The following is a 19223-nucleotide window of genomic DNA, read 5'->3' on the forward strand; positions in this document are numbered from 1 at the left end:
AACCATTTCTGTATGGACCTCGCTTTGTGCACCGGGACAATGTCATACTGAAACAGGAAAGTGCCTTCCCCAAACTGTTGCCACAAAGTTGGAAGCACAGAATCGTATAGAATGTCATTGAATGCTGTCACATTAAGATTTCCCTTCACTGGAACTAAGAGGCCTAGCCCGAACCATGAAAAACAGCCACAGACCATTATTCCTCCTCCATCAAACTTTACCGTTGGCACTATGCATTCGGCCAGGTAACATTAGCTAGGTCTGGGGTTAAGGTTAGGGTTAAGGTTAGGATTAGGGTTAGGGTTAGGGGAAGGGAGACCAAAAGTAGTAAGTAGTTGCAAGGTTTCTAATTTGCCAAAATGCTAAAGTTGTCCTTGAGACATTCGCGTTATACAGCCACCGATCCAACCCGACCAAACATCCACATTTTTGCCTTTTGTAACCATACCAAACTTAACATATCATACTAATTTGAGTGTCCGGTATTTTTGTTTACTATGACGTCTAGTCTATGAGACCAGGCTGACTAAAGACGTGTAATACAAGTGAACTATCTCCCAAGGCCTGACAACTCCACCACATGTCTTTGATCCAGAATGAGCCAGACCAAAGCTAATGCAACATAAGTCCATCATAGCAATGCCTTTGAACACTACTCTGTCTGACCCACTAAGAATGCCAGCAGTGCAATGGGGTTAATACACCGAGTAGGTATTATGAGCAGTGATAGAGCTACGCACCACACCTCAAGTCTAGTGCCACACACACTTGACCCTTATTTTACCAAGTCAGATTACATATATATTTTACAGCAACGACCTGGGGTTAGTGTGGGGATGATTAGGTCGCTGGGGATGCTCCCGAATGGCGCAGTGGTCTAAGGCACGAGATCTCAGTGCAAGAGGCGTCATTACAGTCCCTGGCTCGAATCCAGATTGTATCACATCCGGCCGTGATTGGGAGTCCCATAGGGCGGTGCACAATTGACCCAGTGTTACCCGGTTTTGGCCAGGGTAGGCCATCATTGTAAATAAGAATTTGTTCTTAACTGACTTGGCTAGTTAAATAAAGGTTAAATATTTTTTTTTTTTTTAAATGTGGCCATGATTGTATGAGTACCAGATTGGGAATTTAGCCAGGACATAACACCCCTACAATAAGTGCCATGGGATCTTTAGTGACCAGAGAGAGTCAGAACTCCCAATCTGATAGACTGCACCCATGCATGGCAATGTCCCTTTCACTGCACTGGGATCTATTGAGACTAGAGGGAAGTGTGCCCCCTACTGGACCTCCTGCATCACTTCCAACATCATCTGGTCTCCCATCCAGGGACCAACCCTGCTTAGCTTCAAGAAGAAAGCCAGCAGTGGGATGCAGGGTGGTACACACTCATCAACAAACTCACATACATACTGTATTTAAAACAAATATGCATACATTGATTCTTAGTTTAATAAATTCTTGCATACAACACTGCTTCAGCCTATATGCCAATTATCACCATGGGAACAGCCCTGAGATCACCCTGATGATCCTGTGACCCGGTAGGTGTGTGAAGCAGGTTCATGTCCCAATCTTCCCTCTATACACCATAGCACCTCGCCTCTTATAGAGTAGTAAGCTATTTTTATTGGTTAATCTTTTTTGTAGGCGAGTGTTAAATAACCGTTCGCTGTAGAGTTTACTCCCCCCTAGTGGTGTGTTTAGACCAGTGTCAGGCTTCTGTGTCACCATGGCACCCCCAGCCCATTTCCTGGGTTATAATAAGAGACAGACAGACAGAGAGACAGGAGGTTTAAATAGGTGTGACCAGATGGAGACCTGAAGTCACTGTAAGTAAATACAGACACAGAGAGCTAAACATATCTGCCTACTGTCCACACACAGTAAATAACACAGGACTAGGACATAACTTCTACATGACATACCCACATGACGTACTGTGGCATGGGCTTAGCCTGCTCTAAGAGAATGGAGAAACTGTTGAGAACTGCTTGTTCTGCTGAGCACTGTACAAGTGACTGTTCAAATGAAATCAAACCAGATATTTACACTATCAGAAATGTACTTTCAGCTGGTGACACATATTGATATTTTGCTATGCTACAGACATGACATTAAAGTAGTTGACCATACATCTACAGTTCAAGGTGCATTACATAGGCTTATATGCACAATTATAAGTTACTTCCCATCTTCTGTATCTATTGCTCCCTCTCATAGACAAAACACACTGTAATTTCTGCTTTCACACAGGCACGTCTCCCTGCACAGTAAGCAGTGCTCTCAGAGCAATACTACAGCCAATGTCATCAGAGTATATTGTGTAGATTGTGTTGGTAAGGCCACAACTTGGGGTTATTGTTATACAGGTGAACACAGTTCTTGACTAGGGTCGGTACACGCCAGAACTGAGTTTCGGCACTTGATATAAAATATTGGTTTACAAATATTACAGAGTTCCGGCACCTAAATATAAACAGTACCTGCACCCAAAATGTGTACCGGTACCTATTTCAGTCCAAGTCAAGCGCTGGGTGTACAGACTGGTGATTCAGCCATACCAAAAGGAGCCTTGTGTGGCGTGCTTCTACAGTAGGTTCTCCTAATTTGCTGTGAATGAGACTACGCTTAATTATGCTATCTCTTTCTCACACATTCTCTCTCCAATGTATCCCTCTCCGTATGCCAAATCTACACATATTGCAGGTGTTCTTGCAGGTGTAGTGAAATGCTTGCGTAAAAAACAAGTGTTTTTGTCATGTCCCTGTTAACCACAGAATCCTCTTCTCCCTGACTTGTTGTTAAGGGATGTGTTTCTTAGGTCTATAAGGTGGTCTATCCAAAACAGGTCTATCTCTGTCCGCCTCATCCCCCTCTCTTTACTTTTCTCCCTGCTTTTCTCAATGTGGTGATGAATGTAGAGTCTGCTAGAGAAAGGTGAGAATGAAGGCAGGTGTATTGTGGAAGTTCAGCCCTAAAGGGTTGCTTATGTCTCATCAAAGATTGACATTCTCAGAAATCACACACAAACAAGCATGCACGAACACACACACACACAGTCGCACACACACACACACACACACACACACACACACACACACACACACACACACACACACACACACACACACACACACCACACACACACACACACACAAACTCTAACACTCTACTGTGTAAAACACACACCCGTGAGAAGGCCTGTCACAGTTACCAGACACTTTGAAAAATAACTCACTGCTCACAGATATCTCTCACTCTTGATTCTATAGACTATTATATGTGCCATAGCTATAGATTTGACCCCATAGCCTCATACATGATGTAAAATTGTAATATTATATTCGCATACCCATACTGTCACAGACAGGCTGTTGCCTGGACCATATTCCTCCAATACAAACTGCCAGACCACATATTGCTAAGTGTCAGTATATTGGTGAATGTACTACTGACAAATAATTGTGTCAGTATATTGGTGAATGTAGTATTGACAAATAACTGTGTCAGTATTGTGGTGAATGTAGTATTGACAAATAACTGTGTCAGTATTGTGGTGAATGTAGTATTGACAAATAACTGTTTCAGTATTGTGGTGAATGTAGTATTGACAAATAACTGTCTCAGTATTGTGGTGAATGTAGTATTGACAAATAACTGTGTCAGTATTGTGGTGAATGTAGTATTGACAAATAACTGTGTCAGTATTGTGGTGAATGTAGTATTGACAAATAACTGTGTCACTATTGTGGTGAATGTAGTATTGACAAATAACTGTCTCAGTATTGTGGTGAATGTAGTATTGACAAATAACTGTCTCAGTATTGTGGTGAATGTAGTATTGACAAATAACTGTCTCAGTATTGTGGTGAATGTAGTATTGACAAATAACTGTCTCAGTATTGTGGTGAATGTAGTATTGACAAATAACTGTGTCAGTATTGTGGTGAATGTAGTTTTGACAAATAACTGTCTCAGTATTGTGGTGAATGTAGTTTTGACAAATAACTGTGTCAGTATTGTGGTGAATGTAGTTTTGACAAATAACTGTCTCAGTATTGTGGTGAATGTAGTATTGACAAATAACTGTCTCAGTATTGTGGTGAATGTAGTATTTCAGTAACTTCAGGGGATAGTCAGAACAGCCATTCATTAAGGCAATCTAACCACAGTGCCACACTTGGAATTGCTTTTAACTTACCAAGGCTAGGGTCATTACTGTATTTTACACTAAATAGTGTAACAGACCTTAGAAAATGTGACATCATAAAAGTTTTTAGGTAACGCTTGAACTCCTCGCCATAACATTTTATTACGATGTCATAAACATGTCGTAAAGCTTCATAGCATATGTCATAACTTATCATAACTTGACAAATATAAATTATGGCAATGCTATGACATGTTATGACATGTGTTGTGACATATTGGGATATTTTCTAGCCTTATGATACTGATAATATTATGCAGTAAACAAAGATTAGTGCATAATAGTGTCAATATTTCCAACATTGAAGTGTTCTTACCTGAGCCCCACATTGGCAGCTCCTCTCCTCCTTGGTTGAATGGATCTAGTACTTCAAAATTGTACAGATTTCCCAGAATTAACCGGTATAAATGAGGAGAGAAAATGTTGTCCTCTTGCTCACAGAGGGATGAGAGAGAAGAAGCGAATCCAAGCAGATCCTATAGAATCGCACGTAACTGTAGGAGAACATATGAATCACAATACTACAGAGAGCTTACCACATAAAAACAAACACACTCAGAGTGAGTGAGAGAGAAAGGGAGAGTGAGAGAGAGATGAGAGAGACGTAGAGTGTACGCAGCCACGTGCGCACAGTAAAGCAGAGATCAAACACCAGGCTTATTCACACTCTCTCTCCCTCTCTTACCCTCACACTCTCTCTCCCTATTTCTGTCTCGCACTCGTTTTGCCATAACTCTATTCACTTACGTTTTCTTTTCCTCCCCTCTCTTACTCCCTCCCCTATTTTTTACTCTCTCTCTCTCTCTCTCTCTCTCTCTCTCTCTCTCTCTCTCTCACGGCTTCCTTTCCTTTACTGTCACTATTTTTCCTCCTCTCTCTCTTCAATCCTTCCTTGCTTCCCCACCCCCGGAGAGAGAACGGAACAAGTGCACAAGATTCCAGCAGCTAATTCTGCTTCTTAAGACAGGGAACTTAATATGTGAGGACAACTGTGAGGACGGAGGGAGAGCAAGTGAGGAGGGGGGAGGGAGGGCGGAAGGAGGGAGCAGGGACAGAATGAAGGATGGCAAATTCAAAGAAGAGAAGTGGATAGAGGGAAGGAGGGGGGGGAGTTAAAACTAAGAGTCATTGAAATTAGGGAGAGCGAAAGAGGGAGGGAAAAAGGAAGAGAGGGAGAGGATTTGGAGATAGAAAGAGAGAGAGAGAGAGAGAGAGAGAGAGAGAGAGAGAGAGGGTGTTGAGGGAGTGAGGGAAGTGAGATTGACAGATGAAAGCATAACACAGGGAGAGGAGTGTTTGTTTTGTTTGACTTAGAGATGAATTCACACACTAGTTTTAACTGCCTCCCAAATGAGCTCCTATGTCAGCCACACTAAAAGTTGTGAATGGCTGTGGCTCCATCGGGACCTGTGCATCATAACTAGACTTTACCAACATCCATCGTCACTGTAATTAATTGAACACACCATGGCGAGAGAAGAGGTAATACAAGTACCAGTCCATCTCAATGTCTCCTCTATGGCATCTAAGATTGTCATCTAAGCTTATAAAACTCCCCTAGATAATTCCTTGCCCCCACTACCTTAGACCAAAACAGAAGAGTCTTTTTAACACTTTCACACCCTGATCTGCTCATCATTTACGCTATTCCTTTTTTTGATGTTATTTTTATGGAATGGTCTGCCTACCCATGTGAGAGACGCAGACTCGGTCTCAACCTTTAAGTCTTTATTGACCACTCATCTCTTCAGTAGGTCCTATGATTGAGTGTAGTCTGGCCCCGGAGAGTGAAGGTGAACGGAAAGGCACTGGAGCAACGAACCGCCCTTGCTATCTCTGCTTGGCCGGTTCCCCTCTCTCCACTGGGATTCTCTGCCTTCCATGCCGTCCCTATGAGGGGGCTATACTCAGCCTTGTCTCAGGATTGTAAGTTGGTGGTTGAAGACATCCCTCTAGTGGTGTGGAGGCTGTGCTTTGGCAAAGTGGGTGGGGTTATATCCTACCTGTTTGTCCCTGTCCGGGGGTAGAGTCGGATGGGGCCACAGTGTCTCCCAATCCCTCCTGTCTCAGCCTCCAGTATTTATGCTGCAATAGTTTGTGTCGGGGTGCTAGGGTCAGTCTGTTTTATCTGGTGTGTTTCTCCTGTCTTATCTGGTGTCCTGTGTGAATTTAAGTATGCTCTCTCTAATTCTCTCTTTCTCTTTTTCTTTCTTTCTTTCTTTCTTTCTTTCTTTTTTTCTCTCTTTCTTTCTTTCTTTCTCTCGGAGGACCTGAGCCCTAGGACCATGCCTCAGGACTACCTGGCCTGATGGCTTCGTGCTGTCCCCAGTCCACCTGGTCGTGCTGCTGCTCCAGTTTAAACTGTTCTGCCTGCGGCTATGGAACCCGGACCTGTTTACCGGACGTGCTGTTTTCAACTCTCTAGAGACAGCAAGAGCAGTAGAGATACTCTGAATGATCGGCTATGAAAAGCCAACTGACATTTACTCCTGAGGTGCTGACCTGTTGCACCCTATACGACCACTGTGATTATTATTATTTGACCCTGCTGGTCATCTATGAACATTTGAACATCTTGGCCATGTTCTGTTATAATCGACACCCGGCACAGCCAGAAGAGGACTGACCACCCGTCATAGCCTGGTTCCTCTCTAGGTTTCTTCCTAGGTTCCGGCCTTTCTAGGTAGTTTTTCCTAGCCACCGTACACCTGCATTGCTTGCTGTTTGGGGTCTTAGGCTGGGTTTCTGTGACATCATCTGATGTAAGAAGGGCTTTATAAATACATTTGATTGATTGATTGATTTGAGTTGTAGTTCATTTGGGGTAGAGTTGCTGTAATATAATGGTATCGCCTGCTGTTTTTTTTATTAGATTATGTCATATGAAATGATACACTGATATGAAGACGAACACAGAACTCCTAATCCATAACAAGTTAACTCCTGACATTGCACCGACAGCAGTTTACAGGAAATGTAGATCCGATGTCATGAAATATGCTTGCAGGGTGCCATATAAGAGAGGCAAGGGAGGGGGGGGTGGAGGGTGGAGGGTGGCGGAGGAGGGTGGAGGGAGGAGGGGGTGGAGGGTGGAGGGTGGCGGAGGAGGGTGGAGAGGGAGTGAGATTGACGCATGGTGCAATGTCGAGTAAATGTCAGTCTAAATCTGATGTGCTAAATGGCCTTCTTAGAAGTCAGTTCTTCCCCTCTGCCCCTCTTCAGTGTCTTTTATCCTGCCAGTGAAATGACATGTGGATTGACTGGCATTAGATAACAGAGTATTGTATATCTCATTATTTATTGTAAAATGTTTAAGTGACATATTTAACACGAGGGCCAGTTTCCCACACACAGATTAAACCTAGGCCTGGACTAAAATGCCTGCTCAGTGGAAAAACTTATTTGAAGTAGTTTTTTACTCCAGGACTAGGATTAACCTGTCCCCCCAAAATGGCACTAAATATATCAGAATAGTAGTACTGTTGAGTTTAAGAATTAGTCATGCACGTATTTATGTGTATTAGTATTATTAGTATTATTAGTATTATTGGTTATCTAGTTGCCTGTATGAGTTCCTAAGGATGAAGTAAAAGGGTATTTATGTGTATTAGTATTATTAGTATTATTCATTATTTAGTTGCCTGTAGGAGTTCCTAAGGATGAAGTAAAAGGGTATTTATGTGTATTAGTATTATTAGTATTATTCATTATTTAGTTGCCTGTAGGAGTTCCTAAGGATGAAGTAAAAGGGTATTTATGTGTATTAGTATTATTAGTATTATTCATTATTTAGTTGTCTGTAGGAGTTCCTAAGGATGAAGTAAAAGGGTATTTATGTGTATTAGTATTATTAGTATTATTCATTATTTACTTGCCTGTAGGAGTTCCTAAGGATGAAGTAAAAGGGTATTTATGTGTATTAGTATTATTAGTATTATTCATTATTTAGTTGCCTGTAGGAGTTCCTAAGGATGAAGTAAAAGGGTATTTATGTGGATGTATATTCCAGGATTATGTCTGAGTGTTTGATGGAGGCAGTAAAAGCAGTAATGTGTCGGTCCTGTTAGGCTTGGCAGGGCCCCACGGTGTGAATACTGAGCAGGAGAGCGTCCATGTAAACTCATATCCATGTGTTCAGGCAGGTCAGACAGCCGTCCTCTTCAAAGTTTATCCTGACCTATGGACACACACACACATTCATAAATCACAGACATGCACATGCATATGCTCTCGCTCTCTCTCTCTCTCACACACACACACACACACACACACACACACACACACACACACACACACACACACACACACACACACACACACACACACACACACACACACACACACACACACACACACACACACACACACACACTACCACCCCTTCTGCGTCTGCCTCTGGCCCCCTTCCATGGCAGGGTAGGGTTGGGGGACAGTAAGGAAGGGCAACAAACTGGAACAGTTAGCACATTTCACCATCTGAGAACGTTAGGATAGAGTTACAGGGGCACACACTCCCTATCTCTCCCTCCCATCCCCCTCACAGGGACTCCTTCTACTCCACACAGCTTGCTTGTCTGCCTCCTTTCTCTAATAAAATGTTTACAAGAATAGTGGTGGCTATTAAATATGGCAACTTAACGAAGGATGTCTTAGTTCTCCCTGACTGAGCTGCATTTGGCCCTTTACATATGTCTTTTATATGTCCCCTCATGACACCTATTGGTACCAGCATACCAACATGCCAAACGTCCAAGATGTTATTTCTTACACTTAGAAGTTGCCTTTTCTTTCTAATGAAACTGGTAACTGGAAGTGTAATTCTTATGGCTGGAAATGACCATAGGTGTAGGAAAACAAGTTTGGGCAATATTTTGTCCAACACATGTTCAGAACCCAGCAATTTTTTTTCTCACAAAACATAAGCTTCTGGTTTTTGAAAATGATATATCCATAGTCTATTTTAAACAGAAAACTATTTTGGTGTAAACTGTAAAGCGTGCAAACTTAGATATAACTATCTACCATACACTCTATCGTTTTTCCTTCAAAGTTCCCTTTGAAGATATAATCAGTGTGATTTTGTGATGAATCCTTTTTCATGTCTGACCACGGTAATTAATCATAGATTCTGATGATAGCGCAGGACTGTATGCAGATTTCTGTTAGAGTCTATTCCCCAGCTAGCTTCATTAGTCTAATTATTCCATAAAAGAAGTAGCTCACTTCATCACTCAGTCTACATGCAAATGGGATAGATGCTCCACTTCTACAGTAGGGAACGTACGGTAGTCCAATGTCCAACTGAAGAGATTCTGAGATACCCTCCCACTCCCTCCTCTGATCCCCATCTCTACTCCCACTGTTTCCACTCGTCGTGGTCACAGCTGAAGAACATTGAAAGTGGTTGTGAATATTAATCGCTAGATCACTCTGCAATAGGCTGTGCCTCCTCATGTTGTCCTTCTTTGCTGTGTTGTGTTCTGACATGAAGAGACGGGCTGTCGTGTTTATAACATAATAGATTCATGTTGATGGACCAAAAAAAACAGTATCCCTACGCCATAGTGCAAACCAACGTCGTTATGCTTTACCACTTTAGATCGCGTCTTATCAAATACCATTATCAAACAGTTACAACCCTATCGTATTGTCTGTGTATTTGAATTGCCTTGCTGTCTTAATTTCATCATCAACCTGAATGATGTTGTTCGAGGAAATGTATCATCGTGCAAGGATTCTCCACGAATAAATATTTGTTTCACCAGTAACACCATCAACATTAGACTACTAGGGCCATCTTGTGGCTAGGCTGATGAACAGCCTCAGCTCTGATCTACAATGCAAAAAGATTGTAGGACTGCAGTCTCACGCTAGGTGGCACTGCGACTCTATTATTGCAATTTGTAGGTAGGCATACAGCCCATGGACTATATTTGAACTGGACAATGTATTTATTGGCAATGCCATTTCTCAAGATTGGCAGTGAATGTTACTTTAGATTATAGTACAATTTGTGTGTAGAATCCATGAGTGTAGAACCATGTAACCATCAGGTATGTTTACTCTACTCTGAAAACATAGTTTATGAAGCTACCAATTACTACACACAGGATGAAGTTAAGCTACACTAAAGATACTCTTCAGAAAAATATAGTTTACTTAACAAAATATACTTTGAAAAGTAGTTCACTACATCCAAACAACTTTGTGAAAAATTCTGGTATCTAAATCTGACCACAAATTGAAAGAACAGATTGCTCTGGAGGCAGATGTTAACAGAATGTGTAATTCAGCATATTAAACACAAAAACTTTAAGTCAGAATTAGGCAGGTCTGATGCCTACTTCACCATATGTCTTCTGTTCTCTCTACATGGAAAAAAGTAATTAACTACTGAAAACATTACCAATATTTTATTTTATTTTAACTACCACCAAGCTACTGCAAAATGTAGTTAGATGTAGTAAACTACTCCCCAACACTGGATGTAGACCAGTATCAACTTTATAATGGCTTCATCTGCAGGCTTTGTAATAGTGTTTATTTTTCAAGCTTTTTGTTGTTATGTTGAACAAATAAGTGAAGAGTGTGTGTGTGTGCGTTTGTGGTGCGGATGAGGGTATTTGTGTTGTGTGCATGTGTGTTATTGATGAGGATTGTGCAAAGCTGTATTATTGCACAATGAGTAAGTATGTTCCATTGCAGTGTACTTCATGAGAGAGGATGAGGAGTTTCCTCCCCTACCCCTCTTCCCTCTGTCAGGATTAGTGTGGTAATGCAGCGATTCGGACACTGAGCTCTGATCAGCTGCTTAATACTGCTTTATCCCTCCAAACAACAACACACGTAATGTATGTAAATGTAACACATATAAACTCAGCAAAAAAAGAAACGTCCTCTCACTGTCAACTGCGTTTATTTTCAGCAAACTTAACGTGTAAATATTTGTATGAACATAAGATTCAACAACTGAGACATAAACTGAACAAGGTCCACAGACATGTGACTAACAGAAATTGAATAACGTGTCCCTGAACAAAGGGGGGGTCAAAATCAAAAGTAACAGTCAGTATCTGGTGTATACAGCTACATTAAGTAGTGCAGTGCATCGCCTCCTCATGGACTGCACCAGAGTTGCCCGTTCTTGCTGTGAGATGTTACCCCACTCTTCCATCAAGGCACCTGCAAGGTCCCGGACATTTCTGGGGGGAATGGCCCTAGCCCTCACCCTCCGATCCAACTGTTCCCAAAAGTTCTCAATGGGATTGAGATCCGGTCTCTTCGCTGGCTATGGCAGAACACTGACATTCCTGTCTTTCAGGAAATCACGCACAGAACGAGCAGTATGGCTGGTGGCGTTGTCATGCTTGAGGGTCATGTCAGGATGAGCCTGCAGGAAGGGTACCATATGAGGGAGGAGGATGTCTTCCCTGTAACGCACAGCGTTGAGATTGCCTGCAATGACAACAAGCTCAGTCCAATGATGCTGTGACACACCGCCCCAGACCATGACGGACCCTCCTCCTCCAAATCGATCCCGCTCCAGAGTACAGGCCTCGGTGTAACGCTCATTCCTTCAACGATAAACGCGAATCCGACCATCACCCCTGGTGAGACAAAACCACGACTCATCAGTGAAGAGCACTGTTTGCCAGTGCTGTCTGATCCAGCGACGGTGGGTTTGTGACCATAGGCGACGTTGTTGCCAGTGATGGCTGGTGAGGACCTGCCTTACAACAGGCCCACAAACCCTCAGTCCAGCCTCTCTCATCCTATTTATTGCCCTGACCACATCTGCAGTCCTCATGCCTCCTTGCAGCATGCCTAAGGCACGTTCACGCAGATGAGCAGGGACCCTGGGCATCTTTCTTTTGGTGTTTTTCAGAGTCGGTAGAAAGGCCTCTTTAGTGTCTTAAGTTTTCATAACTGTGACCTAAATAGCCTACCGTCTGTAATCTGTTAGTGTCTTAATGACCGTTCCACTGGTGCATGTTCATGAATTGTTTATGGCTCATTGAACAAGCATGGGAAACAGTGTTTAAACCCTTTACAATGAAGATCTGTGAAGTTATTTTGATATTAATGAACTATCTTTGAAAGACAGGGTCCTGAAAAAGGGATGTTTCTTTTTTTGTTTAGGTTTATAATTGTGTACAATCCTAAAGGTGGTACGGTAGTGTCCCATTTGTAGATGTAGACTAACCTGTGTACAGAGTTATCATCAAAGGCTTAGGGCCTTTTCGGGGCCCTAAGCGAGATTTGGTTGGGGGGCCTCCCACCTCGCAACAAAACATTTCTATATTTTATATATATTTTAGATGTATTTTCACACTATGAGTTAATAATAATGCTCTTTTAGTGTAAGAGCTGTTTGAAAAGACCGCCTGAAATTTCAGGTGGTCTGTTTTGGTGGGGATGGAGTTTTGGCCCTCCATGGTGACATCACTATGTGGTACATTAGTTAATAGACCAATAAGAAAAAGTGTTCCACACCTGTCTGCCAATAACATCTAATTGTCAGTTTTCCCCTCCCTACTCTGGCCACTCCCGGACAGAGAAATTGCTCTTTGCTAAGAAGCTATTTTTGTTTATTTGTTATAATTTTAATTGGAAACAATCACAGTAAGGTACTTAATTGTTACACAGAAATTATTTAATGTTGAGATTTTGAAAAAATTGGCTGCATTGGACCTTTAAAGCAATTTTATAACACATTTCATGCAATTCCACTCATTTTGCTATGTGGCAGAGAGATAATTTTTTGTTTGTTTTACAGCTAATTTCCTGCAATTCTACCCATTTTGCCATGTGGTGGAGAGAAATGTTTGCAGTTTTTAAGCAAGTTTTCTGCAATTTTACACATTTTGCAAGTCATTACAAAAGTCATTACATGCCATGTTACAGTTTTTCTCAGTCGCTTTGGTGCATTTCTTAGATCAAAAGTGCAATTCTTGATACCACTTGTACAAATTCCAAATCATTTAGTCACTTGTGCACATCATTAAAGCAATTTCTTATTCCTCTGAACAAATTGCAATTGATAATGTACATATGTCAGCTTTTTTCCACATTATCAATTGCTCATGTCATGTTGATCAAAATATAGTAGATGGTTCTCTATTGAATAGTCTTACCCCTCAAAACATCTAGGCATTAGTTCCTTGCATAAGCCATTACATGCTAAATTGTTGAACTATTTGTCATAAACCGTCAAGCATAGTTTTACACATTTCTATTAGACCTTTTGTACAAAAACGTGAATTGATGAATCGTGCAGGTGAAATTGACCCTCACTCATGAAGGAATGTAAAGTGTTAGTTCAACCAACAATCAACCAGTTGTCTAAATTGCTCAAAGGTGCATCTCATGAAGAATCAATTGGCAAGCATATATAGACAGACCACAACACAGAGTTGCAATTTTCCAATAATGGATGGACCAGGAAACGAACAGGGTCAACAAGCCAAGAGGAGGAAGGATGCGTGGTGGAAGGCAAAACAGAGGAAGAGACAGAAGAGGACATAGGCGCATATCTGATGACATTAGGGCCACTATTGTAGACCATGTTGTCAATCATGGCCTTACAATGGCTGAGGCGGGTCGAAGGGTGCAGCCGAATATTGGGAGATCAACCGTGTCCTCAATAGTTCAAACGTTTCGAAGAGAGAACAGGTCTGTCCACCAATGTACAGTGCACTGTTACTGTATATAAGCAGTATACTGTATACTTCCTACAATGCTTCATATTACAGTTGTCCACTTGTATTTCACAGCATACAGAAATATACTCTATACAGATACATACTGCACCTTACATGCACCCACCTGTATGTTTTACAGTAAAATGTGTGTTCGCATAGTTTTTGTCTATGTGAAAGTGGGCAATGCATCACTGCATTTTTCCCCACCAAGGACTGCAAGATTACCTCAAACCGGTGGCAGAGGACGCCTTTTCACACCTCAACAGGAGGAGGCTATTTGCACCATGGTCCGAGCAAACAATGCCATGAGACTCAGGGAAATACAAAGGACCATTATAGAAGACAACGATGTCTTTGAAAACATCCATACGGTTAGCATCTCAACCATCGACAGGGTGCTGCATAGAAACCAGATGAGTATGAAACAGCTGTACCGTGTACCTTTCCAAAGGAATGAGGACAGAGTTAAGGAGCTACGGTACCTGTATGTACAGGTAAAACATATATCTATGTAATTACTTTACAGCAACATTTTATAGTGATACATAGTACACTAAGCATAAACAACATACATTTCCATTGCTGTGGAAGGAACATGCAATATATGTACATTTTATGTCACTCTTCCTTACCAAAACAAATGCAACTGTGTGTTCTGGGATATAGAGTATAATGGAGTTGGAATCAAGTGAACCCTCTCACAATTTTTTATACGTGGATGAGGCTGGCTTTAACTTGCCCAAATGTAGAAGGCGGGGTCGGAATATCATCGGTCACAGAGCTACTGTGGATTTGCCAGGTCAACGGGGAGGAAATATCACCATGTGTGCTGCTATTTCGGAGCATGGTGTCCTAACCCATATCCCCCTTATAGGGCCATACAACACCCAGCATCTACTCAACTTTTTAGAGACTCTCTTCAGGGCTGTCATCCCTGATGATGAGAGGGGTCTGTTTAGAGAGGATTTGCCAAAGTATGTGGTCATTTGTGATAATGTGAGTTTCCATCGATCAAACATCATAAGGCAATGGTTTGTGACCCACCCGAGGATGCTCATAGAATTCCTCCCACCTTATTCACCATTCCTTAACCCAATTGAGGAGTTCTTTTCAGCATGGAGTTGGAAGGTGTATGATCGTCAGCCACACACACAGATGACCCTGTTGGCTGCAATGGATTCTGCATGTGAGGACATCACAGTAGACGCCTGCAGAGGATGGATAAGGCATTCCAAAAGATTCTTTCCACGTTGCATTGGAAGGGAAAATATCCGGTGTGATGTGGATGAGAATATGTGGGCCAACAGACAGGAACGTCTGGATGTGTAGAGACAGCACAACAGTGCTGCGGGCAAAGTTGTGCCTAAGGGGTGGTTTCCTGTGTTTCTTTCTAATTTAGTTTTTTTTCCTTTGTGCCCCTTGGGTTGTCCAGTCTCTTTCAATCAATAACCCACATACAGTAATATGTAAATAGTACTGTTGAAATTGATATATGCCATAGAAGTGCAGCCTTGTGCATTTTCAATACAGTAACTGTCATCCAAACTGTAGCCTAAGTTTACATCAGATAATACTGTCAAAATACACAAAGAGAGCGAGAGTACACAGTCATTGTTCGTGAACAATGACTCAATGACTTATCATTCTGATGACACTGACATGAGCATCGGCATGAATATTTACTTTTGAGAGATGTACTAAGGATTTTTAGTGACTGACTAGCTTTAGAAACATATCTATTGTATATTGCAGTTTGTACAAATTGTTCTGAGAAATGCACTTATTATTTTGCACATGTTAGGGATGATGTGAAAAATCCACCAAAGTGACTGAGAAAAACTGTAATATGATATCTGAGTTAGAATGACTAACAAAATCAATTTGGCCCCCTGGAGGTCAGGGCCCCTGGGCACATGCCCTGCGTGCCCAGTCAGTATTCAGCCATGATTACTGCAAGTTTAGATAGCTGGCTAGACTAACTACCAATCAAATACATTTTAGCTGACATACTGTAGCTAATTGAGTGACTGTCAGTGACTGACATAACAAGAGAAAAACTGGTAATGCACAACCAAATTTCAATATTGCTCCTTGTGTATTGTACTATTATCACTCTCAATAGTAAGTTGAGATCCTGACAGAGGTAAAAAATAAATAAAAAAATAATGTAATTTTTTGGGATCGTTGGCCCCCTAGCAGCCGGGGGCCCTAAAAGACCACTTATGCCTGGAACCGGTACTGCATATCATATCATTTAAATACACAACAACTAACAGATGTCACCAGCCAATATTTCACTCAGAGAATTATGAATACAGAACCTCTAAACACGATGGCCCTGCACAATCTGTTACTCCAAGACCAACTTCATTCCCCCACATTCACCTCTCTATCACTCCTCCCTCCTCTTCCCCTGTTTTCTCACATACTGATCAGCCTCTGTCTCTGATCAGAGTGATCAATAGTCAATGTTGACTCTGTATGTGTGTTTCATTGTGCTTGAAGTTCAGAAGAACAACCCCCCCCCCCCCCTCACACACACACACACACACAGAGGCTTATGTTAATCCTTGTAAAAACAAAGCAATATATTTCGCTCAAGCCAAGCGTGGGATGTCCGTTTATATCAGGATTACGGTTTCAAATATATCTCCTCTGCTCCAACATGATCTAATACTGAACTGACATCTATATTGGACTGGGGGCACATTTGACGTAAATATTGTGTAACAGCATAGATTGTTAGTACTCAACTGGATGATGTGATGAAACTGACCACCAAGAAGCTCTTAGACCACTCCCACCCCTGACCCCTGAACCCAGATGACCTAATAACCACAGTAAACTGACCTCTCAGTGGGTGGTCTCATCTCAAGCCAGTACAGAGGTTGGACAGACAGACAGACAGACAGACAGACAGACAGACAGACAGACAGACAGACAGACAGACAGACAGACAGACAGACAGAGTGAGCGAGCACTGGGCCTCAGCTTGGGAAGAAATATAGTGCCTTGTGAAAGTCTACACACCCCTTGCTCTGTCTTTATATTTTGCTGCCTTCAAATTTGATCTGAAAAGGGATTAAATTAGATTTCTTTCCTACAGATCTACCAAACCTACTCCACATTTTGAAAGAGAAAATTATTATAGAACATTTTCCACATCAATAAAAAAACGTATTGTAAGACATGTCTTGATTGCATTTGTCTTCACACCCCAGAGTGAATACTTGGTGAAAGCAAAGCAGCTTTGGCAGCCATTACAGCTGTGAATATTTTTTTCTAAGATTCTACCAACACTTAGGGCAACATATATACATTTTTGTCAAAATTGCTCAAGCTCAGTAACTTTTGGAACTTTTGGTTGGAAATCATTGATGGACAGCAATATTCAAACCGCGTCTCTGATTTTCAAGCAGATTTAAGATAATTTCCATTCAGGAACACTCACCGCCTCTTGAAGTGTCTTTAACATTTGTGTAACTGTCCAATTGAAAAATAAAACTATCCCAGGGTTAGATTTTCAGAAGACTGAAGCGGGTTTTCCTCTAAATATTTACATTGGCTTTGCTCCTTTAATATTTATTTTGCTCCCAAACTTCCCAGTCCTTGCCGGTGACAAGCATACCCATAACATGATGCTGCCACCACAATACTTGAAAATACAGAGGGTTTATCTCTGTTGTATTGGATTTGACCCAAACCTGTAGTTTTTTATTTAGGCCAAAACGTTGTATTTGCCATGTTGTCTTCTTAATGGCCTTGTTGAAAACAGAGTGAATGATTTGGAGTGATTTTTTTTTTTCTTCTTTTAACTTTGTTATATGGGCCAATAATGTGGAGTGAATGCAATGTTGTTGATCCTCTGTATTTTCAAGTATTGTGGTGGCAGCATCATGTTTTGGGTATTCTTGTCACTGGGAAGGACTGGGGAGTTTGTCAGGATCAAAATAAATACAGATGTAGGATCTTAATTTGAGCCAGTTTACTATAGCAGGAAAATAATCATGCAGCAACAAGAAATGCAAATTATTATGTGGATTATAATGAATAGAGATTTTTGTAGGGGTTGATACATTCATAATGAGGGCAAATCAAGTGCGACATTATAAAGTGTAAATTAAACTTTAGAAGCCTTTTTAAAACTAAAATACACCACAAGTTCGCATTTCCTGCTTTACAGGAACATTCTCTGTAGCAAAAGAGTGATCAAATTAAGATCATACATCTGTATAAATGAGCAACGCCCAGGTAGAAAGTTAGAGAAAAACCTGCCATCATTTTCTGAAAACCTAGAGAGTTGTATTTTTCACTTTTAATGCAGAGACACACCAGAATGGTTTTCCAAGTGGTGTTGGGTGTTCTTGAATGGTCCAGTCTCAGTCCTGACTTAAATCTGCTTGAAAATCTGAGACAAGGTTTGAATATTGCTGTCCATCGATGATTTATAACCACATTTTCTGAGCTTGAGCAATTTTGACAAAAGCAATGGATACTGAGTATACAAAACATTAAGAACACCTGCTCTTTCCATAACATACACACCTAAAATAGTTATTTGGCTGTCCCCATAGCAGAACCCCTTTTCATTCTAGGTAGAACCCATTTGAGTTCCATGTAGAACCCTTTACACAGAGGGTAAACGTTGGCATGAAGAATCGGGAGACAGGTGCAGGAATGCGTAATAGTTTTTTCTATTGTACCCAAATTATGGCGTGCCGTCTTAGGGCACGGGGATGAAGACCAAACAAGCACGTACACAAAACACCGGGTTGAAACCCAAACAAAAGAACGAGGAGTACCTCGAATAAATACACACGAGCACAATGATTAACACACGGTACGAGACCCGTAAACATCTGCCCAATCCACAAGGGCACGAAAGCCCAAAACACACAGCACAGGTACTCACACGCACCAACGGACATTGGAACAATAATGGACAGCCCAATGGAAACCAAAGGGCACACGTGTACAAGTACTAATCAGTGGGAATAGGGGACAGGTGTGCTTAATGAAAGTTCTGGATGGATCCGTGACAATCTGGAACCAAAAAGGGTTCTACCTGGAACCAAAAAGAGTTATCCTATGGGGTCAGCTGAAGAACCCATTTGGAACCCTTTTTTCTAAGAGTGTAGACTGACCAGGTGAATCCAGGTGCTCTAAGAATTGTGCATGGTTGGTAGAAACTTATTAAAAATTATTCACAGTTGTGATGTCTGCCAAAGATGTTTCCACCATATGCACTAAATACATCTGAATTAATATTTTTTTTGGAGTAGGTTGTGTAGATTGCTATGTACATT

At 41.4% G+C, this 19223-nt stretch overlaps 1 protein-coding gene across 2 annotated transcripts in view; it reads right to left on the bottom strand.

Annotated features, from left to right (window-relative positions):
- LOC110494325 (zinc finger protein 385A) overlaps positions 1 to 5071 on the bottom strand; it is a 77218-nt gene extending 72147 nt beyond the window's left edge. The window contains exon 1 of one of the 2 annotated variants that reach the window (XM_021569285.3): positions 4533 to 5071. In XM_021569285.3, coding sequence (XP_021424960.3) covers positions 4533 to 4545 — 13 coding nt within the window. In that variant the 5' untranslated portion in view covers positions 4546 to 5071. The remainder of the gene's footprint in view (positions 1 to 4532) is intronic. The other variant, XM_021569286.3, reaches the window with a different exon arrangement.
- Positions 5072 to 19223: the final 14152 nt, after the last annotated feature.

The sequence above is a fragment of the Oncorhynchus mykiss genome, chromosome 17 (assembly GCF_057628025.1).
Source record: "Oncorhynchus mykiss isolate SJ-2025 chromosome 17, ASM5762802v1, whole genome shotgun sequence".
NCBI lineage: Eukaryota > Metazoa > Chordata > Actinopteri > Salmoniformes > Salmonidae > Oncorhynchus > Oncorhynchus mykiss.